Source organism: Nycticebus coucang, chromosome 12, assembly GCF_027406575.1.
Source record: "Nycticebus coucang isolate mNycCou1 chromosome 12, mNycCou1.pri, whole genome shotgun sequence".
NCBI classification, from domain to species: Eukaryota; Metazoa; Chordata; class Mammalia; order Primates; family Lorisidae; genus Nycticebus; species Nycticebus coucang.
This window is the reverse complement of record NC_069791.1, coordinates 14214101-14224423: the sequence shown is the minus strand read 5'-3', so window position 1 is coordinate 14224423 and position 10323 is coordinate 14214101. Positions and strand designations below refer to the sequence as shown.

The following is a 10323-nucleotide window of genomic DNA, read 5'->3' as shown; positions in this document are numbered from 1 at the left end:
TTCCTGGCCTCTGCTTAGTGGCTGATGTCCAGACACTGAGCCCCAGCTGGTGGTGCTGATGTCCTGTGGTGGCTAGCCGCTCTTTAGACACCAGACGCCGCCTTCCACTTCCTCCTCTCACTTCTTATTCGGGCTTCACTGACGACAGAGACTCGGCTGGACCATCCCCGCCCGCCTCTCTTACAGGCTGGCAGTCATGGTAACAAACATAATGGGGGGGATGGTCTGTAAGGCAGGGTCAGAGAATGGCTGAAGACCGCCTCCGCCACCTGAGCACCCCCTCAGCGTGGGCTCATCCCCAACCCACGAGTCTACTCCATAGTAAGGCTCTGTTGGGAAAGGGGATCTGAGCCCCACCTCAGGAGCAGAGGAAAGGTGTATCCAGCAGGCATCACTACAGACCCTCGGAGGGGACAGGCCAGAATTAAGCCTACTGCTTTCACGGTTTCCAACTCTTCCCTTTCCCCTTGACGTGGGAAGGGGAGGTAGCCCCTTTCTGCTCTTCCGGGACGGCTGTGTAAAGGGGGAAACCCTGGGTCCTCTCACTCTTGCGCAGGCAGTTCAGCGGCATCTCCTGCCACCTCCTTCAGGGACCTCACCGCTTCCTGCACAGGCCCTGCCTCTCTCCCTGGCCTAGAGTTTCCCGCAGCCCCCTGGATCTCCGGGAAGCTTGCCCTGGACCCCCACCTTCCTTACAGTGACACCTTACCATGTCCCCCTCCACCATGAATCGACATCGCGCTCAATGCCCCCTCTCAGATCATCTCTGCGTGTAGACTCCCGGCCCCGCCCTGGGATGCCCTCTCCCTCCTGCCCCCGCGGTGACTTTCCCCAGCCCCGCCGGCCGTCGAGCTCTGTGGGCGGGGCTCTAGGGCAGTCACCGCCCACGGGGCGGGGCCTGCCCGTTGGGGGCGAGGCCACCGGAGGCCGCGCCCGGCCGGGGGTTACTGGAGCCTATAAAGGGAGGACACCCACCGCCAGCCCGGTTGGCATACCCGAGCCGCCGCCAGCCCCGCGAAGCGGAGCCAACGCCGCCACCGAGGGGCGCCCGGCGCCGGAGCCATGACCCTCCGCCGACTCAGGAAGCTGCAGCAGAAAGAGGAGGTGGCGGCCGCCCCGGACCCCGCCACCCGGGCTCCCGACTCGGAAGTCGCTCCCGCCCGGACCCGGGCTTCGGGCTCCCCTGCTGGAGCCGCTACCTCTGGGCCCCCCGGGGACGAGCTGTATGCTGCGCTGGAGGAATATCATCCTGCAGAGCTATATCGCGCGCTTGCGGTGTCGGGGGGCACCCTGCCCCGCCGAAAGGTGAGTCCCCCACCCTCATTCAGCTCCAATGCCCCCCAGGGTCCCTTCCTCGGGACCTGCTCAACCCCCCTCATCCCCGGTCAGTGCCTGCTGACCTCACAGTATTCTCGGGGTCCGCAGGGTCTCCCACCTTCTTTCCCAGACCGGCCACTAGCCCCCATAGACTCCCCTCGGCCCCTTCCTGAGAAGGAGCGAGCGTCCCTGCTGGCAGCCCCCGCTGCTCCGCAGGCTGTGGCTCTCGCCTTCAGGCCGCCCCCCCCCCCCCATCGGCGGCTCTCGACTCCACTCCACACGCGTCGCCGCCCCGTCTGGCTCCCTCTCTCCTTCCTGGACTCTTCCCCAGCACCCACTTTCTCCTGCTCGTTCCATCTGCCTTTCTGCTCCTCACCTCTCGGTGCCCAGGTGTCTGGAAGTCCCCAGGACTCCCTCTCCCGGGCTTCTCCAGTTGGAACTGGGAAGGCTAGGGATGCGGCCCCGCCGCTCGCCCTGGACTGCTTGAGGATCTCAGAGCCCTGGGTGGGAAGGGTGGGCCCGCGGCCGCGCCGCGTGCGTTCTTACGAGGGGTGCGTGGGGGCACCACTGACTCCGGAGAGTACACCCTTCGAGGGGACACCCGGATTCCTGGTATGGGGCTGGCTGCCTTGCCCCTGATGTGCGGGGTGCGAGGGTCAGAGGTCCTAGAACTTTAGCCGGAACCGGACGCAGTGGGAGGGGTCGCAAGGCGCCCGTGGGGCAGGAAGGATGCGGGCCGCGCCCGACCCTGAGTCTCCCCTTCTCCGGGTTCTTCCTCTGGCTCGGGGACCTGAGCATTGAGAACTGACTTCGGATCCAGGTTAAGGAGAGGGGTTTTGTGGCCTTTCCCCACTCAGCCTTCCTCCTTCGACCCTGGCCCCCAGCTCCCCCCCACACAATGAACAGCTTGTTGAGAATTTGCATTTTATGAAAATCGGGTTGAAAGACAAAGGGGTCTCTCTGTGCTGCTCATTCCGTCCTCCTTGGCCCATTTGGGAACTGTCCCCTCCCTTGAGACTAATCTTTGGTTCTGGAAAAAGAGGGCCTCCTTCTCCGTGCCTCAGGCAGCCCGGGGGGAGGGTTAACAAAGGCACGGACCTGGAAGGTCCTGGGCTGTTTGGCTTTTGAGGGGATAAGGCTGCTCTGGGACTGGGCTTTCTCCAAGGACCAAAAATTTAGAAAGGGAAAGAGACTAGTTTATCAAGGTCCCCGAAGGGACAGGAATCTTCAGCTCTGCCACTTTGCCCCACAAAAAGAACTTCCAAACTCTGTCCTTAAAGTTTAGTGAGACTTATTGTCAAGTTGACTTAAAAGACTTTTTAGTCCCGGAAAGCAACAAAAAGCATGGCGATGTGGAGAGACTGAGTAGATAGGCACAGCTGGTCACCTGGAGCTGGGATCTGTTGCTGGTCCCCGAATAGCCTGTGCTTTATATATTTCCTCTGTTTCCTGCTCTTATATATTCTGGCTAGGATTGCCAGTCCCTTGACCGCAAACACTCTGTCTTTGGCTGAGAAATTAGATGGAGATACCCAACTGTCAGAGGGCCCCTAGAATACCTTGATAGGTGAGCCCAGGGATTTGGATACTTGCCCTTCTTTGAATCCCACTGGGAAAGAGCTCCTGCCCCAAGTTTCAGAGTCTGGAAGGCCTGAGCCCCTACAGACATGGGCCATGGGGTGGAGATCATTCAAGAGTAATAACCCCCACTCCTACCCCTGCAGGAGGCTTAGCAATCTGCATCTGGAACCCAAGAGGATGGTAGTGACCCTATAGTCCCAGGTGTGGGATTATAGCCTGGGGAGAAAGCTAAGGAGTGATACAAATAGTAGCAATTGGCATCTAAGCAGGTGTGGTGTTGGAAAGGGACAGACAAGGCAACAGGAAGTGGGTGCTGTGCCCAGAGCTGGAGTCCAGGGGAGGGACCTCCTATAGTAGGGCTCAGCATTTGCTCAAGGACAGACTCCCTCTCACTTGCTCTTTCTCCTCTGTTTTCCATCCCAGGGCTCAGGATTCCGCTGGAAGAGTCTCAGCCAGAGTCCTGAACAGCAGCGGTGAGTCACCTCCACCCAGCCCCTGCCAAAAGGGTCCAAAAGGGTGAGGTGCTAGGGTGGGGGGAGCAGACAGCATCTCAGCCCTGCTGGATGTAGTGGGAGTCATTCTCTACCTTTTAAGCATGGCTCCCCTGCTGGGAGAGAGGGGCAGGTGGGGGTGTGGGCTGTGTGAAGAGGTGGCAGAAAAAGGAGGTGGGGACGTTTGAGTCATTAGGTGCTCCTCATCCCACCCCCAGCCCCTGCTAGTTACTCCTCCCTGGGGAGAGATCTGGATCATCAGAACTGGGAGGTGGGGGAAGTAGGTGAAGTTTGTGGGGATGTCCCAACCAGGCCTTTTGGGCTCTCCTGCAAGGCCCTTGACCCAGTCTCTCACCAAGCTATGTCCAGCTGCTTAGATCTGGCTGCCCCTGCCTCCAAAATCTCAGTCCCATTCTGTGCCACCCCATGGCAGCCCTCTCAGGAGGGAGTGAAAATGTGGGAAGAAGTAGGTGCTGACTCCATGACCTGGGACCCCACAACTGCCCTTCTCCACCCATATCTCTCCCTGATTTAGGCTTGGCTTCCTCTGAAATGGATCAGTAAACCATGCCAGCTGGCCAGATTGGCCTGTTTGGCCCTCGAGCTAATAATCATTTCTATGTTTTTAAAAGGGCTTGCAAAAAATAAAAACAAAAGCAGCATATGACAGCGGTTATATGGGGCCTACAAAGAAAGCCTAAAATATTTATCTGGCCCTTTGCTGAACCCAAGAACACCAGGTTAGATGTGTTACTCCCGGTGACCCTGCTCCCCTTTCCAGTGCTACAGAGGGGGAAAGGTCTGCTGTTCAAAGTGAGAGCAGAGGAGCTCAGGTTGGAGCTGGGAGGTGCTGCTCAGCATCTGGGGGGAATATCTGGGTCAGGCTGGGAGCTGAGGCGCCTGGTCTCCTGGGCCTGTCTCAGGCTATGAGACTTGAAGGGGCCTTTGGAGGCTGCTTTAGCTCTGACTCTGGCTGGGCGGGAAGGAAGGGGGTGGGAGTGGGCAGAGGAAACTCTGGGCTCCCCCAGCAGGCCAGGATCTGGAGCGGCTCCAGACCATTGTATCCAGTGGGCAGGCCTTCAGTGCGGGAAGGGGCGGCCTGGAGTCCCCCCTCCCATCCCCCCAGCCTCACATCTGGTGGGCTGGCCCTACCACAACTGGGAGGAGCAGCTGTGGTCTGGCTGAGCCTCGTGACTGGCCTCTGGGGGAGGTATCAGTCCTTTCCCCAGTGCTGTAGAGCAGAGGAGGCTCTGGGCTGGGGCTGAATTTGGGGCCTCAGCTAGCCAGTTAGTGGTACTCTGGGGCTGGTGTTGCTGAAAGACTCAGTCCATCCCCTCTGGGGGCCAGCCAGGCCCAGGGCCTTCCTCCCGCAGCAGAGGCTGGGCTGATTCTGTACAGCTCCATAAGGGCTACTGCAGTTGGGTATGGGAAAGACATTTCCATAATCTGTGATGAGAGTGAATTGTCACTGGAAACCAGGAGTCCTGCTGGAATGGTTTAGACTAGACCCTGACCTCCTGGTAGGCCCATAAGAATTTCACACTCCTTTCAGTCCTGATAGTCTTGATCCTGTGTCTCCTGCAGGAAAGTGCTGACCTTGGAGAAGGAGGATAACCAGACCTTCGGCTTTGAGATTCAGGTGGGAGAAGCTGAGCCCAGAGGGATGAGGGGTTGGAAGGCCAGTCTGAGGATGGATAGACCCATCCTGCTCCCAGGCTGAAGGTGTCCTTGTCTGTTACAGACTTATGGCCTTCACCACCGGGAAGAGCAGCGTGTGGAGATGGTAACCTTTGTCTGCCGGGTTCACGAGTCCAGCCCTGCCCAGCTGGCAGGGCTTACACCAGGTGGGGCCTGCGCCTAGAACACAGGGGTCTGGGAAATGGCTATGACCTTACTCCCAAGCAGAAGGAGTGAAAAATCTCTCCTGCAATCAGTTCCCCTTCCTTTGAGAAGTCCAGAAGGAAGAATGGATAGAAGCCAGGCTTTGGATTGAGTAACTTTACCATTTACTGTGTGATCCTCCACAGCCCCATCTGCATAATGGGTGTAATAATATATGCGGGTTTCCCTGGACACAGCATTGGGGCCTGGCAAGCAGAGGATGTTGCTGTGCTACTGCTTTGCTCCCTCTTGGCAATCTGGCCATCAGCCTACTCAGGAGCTGGGAAAGAAGCCACATTCCACTAGATCTGTTTGATTCTAAGTGTCAGGCCTATGCAGCCTTCCACCTGGCCCTACTCTGGGGAACCTACGTTACTTCCTTTTTTTTTTTTTTAATATTAAATCATAGCTGTGTACATTAATGCGATCATGTTACTTCTTGCCTCAGCTCTAGGATCGAGCAAATCTAGAGTCTCTAGAAGGGGAAGGGACGCTGCATGAATCATTGCTATCCCCTCGATTCTATCACAATTTTTGCCCCTAAACCTTTAGACCCTTGCCCACTTACCAGACAGCCTTACCAGGGAGCTATCTTAGTTCATTTTCTATAAAGGAAAGAAGTTTATTTAGTTCACAGTTCTGGAGAATGGGAAATTAAGATTGGGCAGCACCTCATGGCAAGGAGCACCTGCAAGAATTGGCAAGTAAACGCTAAAGAGGCAAAACAGAGCAGTGACCTCACTTTATAATGACCTGCTCTTGAGGTATCTAATCATTCTGGCAGAGTAAGGACTCACTCCTAGCAAACAGCATTAATCCTGAGGGAAAATCACTTAGGACCCAAATGCCTGTCAAAGGTCCCACCACCTTTCAACATGATTACACTAGGGATAAAGCTTTAACCTGAGTTTTGGTGGGGACAGACCATATTCAAGCCATAGCAGTAGCCAAGGGGTATATTGCAACTTTGCAAAGAGTTTTGTACTCTCTCTCTCTCTGTTGACCCTGAAGTAGCCACAGCAGGGATACATGCCACCTTTCATAAATGGGAAAGGAGCCCTCTGAGACAGTGGCATGCCCTTCCTGAGGTCAGTGGCACAGGGAATCAGAAGCTGAGGCCTCATACCTGAGCCCAGGTTTGGTTCCCAGCTAGATGCTTCTCACCCCCTTTCTGTCTTGACTGAGTCTCATGACAGGTGTGGGCTAGACAGAAATAATCAACTCTGGGAGCAGCACAGCCTGGGAGTGTACAACCTTTGAAGACAGCTTCATGAGGGTAACATCTGGGTGTGGGTGGATGAGGGCCCTGGCCTCTCTGCTGGGGTGCCAGCCCAGGACAATCTAGTAGTCACTGCAGGCAGGGAAGAGTGGTGTAGTTTTGAGCGTGTGTTTGTGTCTGGATGGGGCAAGAGGGATCTCGGAGGAGGTCTCCCCAGGACCTGAGGAGTCAGGGAGTATTCATGGGGCTTGCCACCCTTCTCCTTTCTGGCTTAGGTAGGGGGCTGGGGTTCTTCCATCATGCCCCATACAGCAGATGCTGAACCCCTCTCTGCTTGCCAGGGGACACAATCGCCAGTGTCAATGGCCTAAATGTGGAAGGCATCCGACATCGAGAGATTGTTGACATCATTAAGGCATCTGGCAACGTTCTCAGGTACGTCTAGGTGCTGTGGTACCTGAGCTCAGCCTCTTGGTGTTTCCTCAGCTTGTGGGCTCTCTCAAGCTTTGATTCTCCAACCTCCTCAGACTAGAAACTCTGTATGGGACATCGATTCGGAAGGCAGAATTGGAGGCTCGTCTGCAGTACCTGAAGGTAAGGGGGCCCAGGAAGTCCCGCCTCCCCCCTCCTCTTCCCAGGCCGCTGCCCATTAGGTCTTACTCTTTTTTAGGAAACCATTTGTACCTGTGCCTTCTTCAGCCTTAAGGTTTCTTCTGCCTCTTCCCTGATCCCTCACTCTGCCCACATCCTGCTAGCCTCTTGGTAGCTCCTGACAGTGGGGTGTGGCTGTCTCTTGCAGCAAACCCTGTATGAGAAGTGGGGAGAATACAGGTCCCTAATGGTGCAGGAGCAGCGGCTGGTGCATGGTGAGTAGACTGGGGGTGCCACTGGCCATGTGCTCCCCTACCTGTGCTTCGCCCTCAGAGCTAGTGGGTTAGTCCCTTCTCCGAAGCGAAAAAAGTTTTGTTGAGCTACTACTCTGGATACAGTCCTGTCCTGGGCTGCTGCACACACATTGTTAGTTATGCTTAACAGTAGCCCTCTGCCAGTAAGCACTAGATACACTCATCTAGATACAAGGTAGTATCAGCTCCATTTTACAGATGGGAACACAGAGGCTCAGGACCTTGTTTCCATCCTTTCTGAGCCCCTTGTGTCCTACGTAGTCTCCTCCCAAGGTTCTTAGTTGTGATTCCTGTTTTGCAGACCAGGGGGTAGGGGCTCAGGTTTGCTACTTGTCAGGGACACATAGGGTTGCTGGGAAGGCACTTGGATCCTGCACTCATGCCTTTGTGGAGGCCACTTCTGCCCTGGGCCTGACGGCTCTCCCTGCACACTTTCTGCCCCTCAGGCCTGGTGGTGAAGGATCCCAGCATCTATGATACCCTGGAGTCTGTGCGCTCCTGCCTCTATGGTGCGGGCCTGCTCCCCGGCTCACTGCCATTCGGGCCTCTGCTCGCTGTGCCTGGGGGCCCCCGTGGGGGCGCCCGGCGGGCCGGGGGCGATGCCACCGATGACGCTGTCTACCACACGTGCTTCTTTGGGGACTCTGAGCCACCGGCCCTGCCACCCCCGCCGCCTCCGACCCGCTCCTTGGGGGGCACTGCCCTGGCCCCGGACCCCGGGTTGTGCCCTGGGTCGCGGGCCACGCTGAGCCGCAGTGCCAGTGTGCGCTGCGCAGGCCCCGGGGGCGGCGGAGGCACCCTCTGGACTGAGGCCCGGGAGCAGGCCCTGTGTGGCCTGCGCAAAACCAAGTATCGCAGCTTCCGCCGTCGGCTGCTCAAGTTCATCCCTGGACTCAATCGCTCCCTAGAAGAGGAGGAGAGCCAGCTGTAGGGCCAGGGTGGGCAGGGGAGGTATTTATTTATTTATTCTAAGTAATAGCCAGTGCAAAGCGGGGGTGCTGGGCCAGGAGGACCCCAGGAACCCAGAGCAGCGGGAGAGGGTCCTAGTGAGCCCTGGTGGGCTTGAGTGGTTCCTGGCTTGTCTCACTGAGGGAATGGGGGCCCCAAACCCCTTCTCTTTTCCTCCCCTAAACCATAGTGGGAGCTGGGGCAGAAGGAGAAATTTAGGGTTGGGAGAGGTTTGGGGGCCAAAGATAGGGTGTGCTATTGTACAGTCTGGGTCAGTAGTGCCTTGTGGGTGTCCAGGAACAGTCCCCCACCCTGGAGTGGGGGACCCCGTCCCATGAAGCCCTCTCCTCAGCTTTACCTGCTCCCCCTGCCCTTAGCCTTGGGGAGAAATGGCCGATGGTGGGTCATTCCCCACCCTCTACACACACAGCCCCAGTGGACCAGTGGACCAGTGGACCAGTGGGCCCCAGGGGCGGAGGTGCTGGCCCTCTCCCTCCTAGCTGTGGCCCCTAAGGGCTTGGCCCCTCCTAGGGGCCTATAAAACTAATGGGGTCCTGGGACGGGGGGCTTGGGTTCTGTGCCCCTTGGGGAACAGGAGCCAGCATATTCAGGTGGGGTTGGGGCAGCACAGACTGTTCCATCATTTTGCATATTGTTGCTTCTGAACCACAAAGTGTATAAAATTGACGGTATTTTGCATCTGTGTCAGCGTGGTGACTACGTGGGGGAGGATTGGGCTCAGGCAAGCTCTGGCTCCGCCACGCAGCCCCCACTCCCCAAACACACACTCACATAGTATGCTTTACATCTCATTTTCTTGCAGCCTAAAGTCAGGGAAATAGTCTGGGAGGTTTCAACTGACATGTATGGGCCTGAACTAGAGGCACCACACCCCTTCTCAGAACTTGGGCCTCTTGTTTAAATATGCCTTGAGCTTCCCTCCCCAGATACCTATAGCAGGTGGTGGCCAAGCCCTGTCCAAAGTCCTTACTATCCCTGTGGAAATAAGTATGCCTGATATCCCTTTGTTCTCAATTTGAGGTCTCCCCTGAGGGGCAGAAGACAGATCTACTGACAACCTTAGTCATCATCCATTCTACTTGTGACAGGCTCCCATCACTGCTCACTCCACTGCTCTATTCTATAACTCAGCAGTTTCCAGTACTCCTAGAATGAGATCTAACTCCAGTGCACTTGTGTCTGACCCCTGCTGGGGCCTCCTTGCCCTTGGCTGCAGCTGCTGCTATACCTGGCATACCTCAGACCCCCCCACCCCCTGCACTTGCTCTTCCCTCCGGCAGCACCTTCTGTCCTCAGCTCTGCCTCCCAAAGGCCTTCCTACCCAGTTGAAAACAGTCATACCCTCTGTGACAGATCCCTGTTTTAGTTCCATTATAGTACACATCACCATCTGAAATTGTCTTGACTTCTATGGATCCTGATTTTTGCCTGCTCTCCCCACCCCTGAGGATGCATGCTTCTTGCAGCAGGACACAGGGACCTTTTTTGCTTAGCCACTGCTTCCTTCTTGCCTGATACTAGCATGTAGTAGACCCTCTGTAGAGTGTGTGCCAAGGCATCTCCAAGACATGGTCACCACCTTCTTTGAGGTGACCTCGGGCGTGTGCACTATCTGGGGTCATACAGCAAGCTACTGGGATAGGTGGCCCTGGGATTGAGACTCATGTTCTAGTGCTCTACCTGCATATACTGGGTGGCTTAAGAGAAGTCTAAGTGGACCCTCTCCCAGATATGCCACCTCTCCACCTCCATCCTTCCTGTACAACTGTACTTGCCTCCTGGGTGGATTCCCTATTTCCTCTCTTTCCCCCAGACGATCCCTTTTCTACACAGAAGTCAGAGCAGAGCTTTCAAAAAGAAAAATTGATCACAACCCTCCTCTGCTTAAACTCCTTATGGCTTCTCCTGGGATAAAAGAATAAAGTTCAAACTCTTTACTATGGGCTTGTCCTTAACACAT

The 10323-nt window shown here is 56.2% G+C and overlaps 1 protein-coding gene across 1 annotated transcript; it reads left to right on the top strand.

The window, feature by feature from the left end:
- Positions 1-380: 380 nt before the first annotated feature.
- On the top strand, positions 381-9458 carry TAMALIN (trafficking regulator and scaffold protein tamalin). Its single transcript, XM_053557642.1, has 8 exons — positions 381-1305; positions 3322-3371; positions 4974-5028; positions 5131-5233; positions 6831-6924; positions 7017-7083; positions 7289-7355; positions 7841-9458. The coding sequence occupies exons 1-8, from the start codon at positions 1063-1065 to the stop codon at positions 8323-8325; spliced, it is 1164 nt and encodes a 387-aa protein (XP_053413617.1). The 5' UTR covers positions 381-1062; the 3' UTR covers positions 8326-9458.
- Positions 9459-10323: the final 865 nt, after the last annotated feature.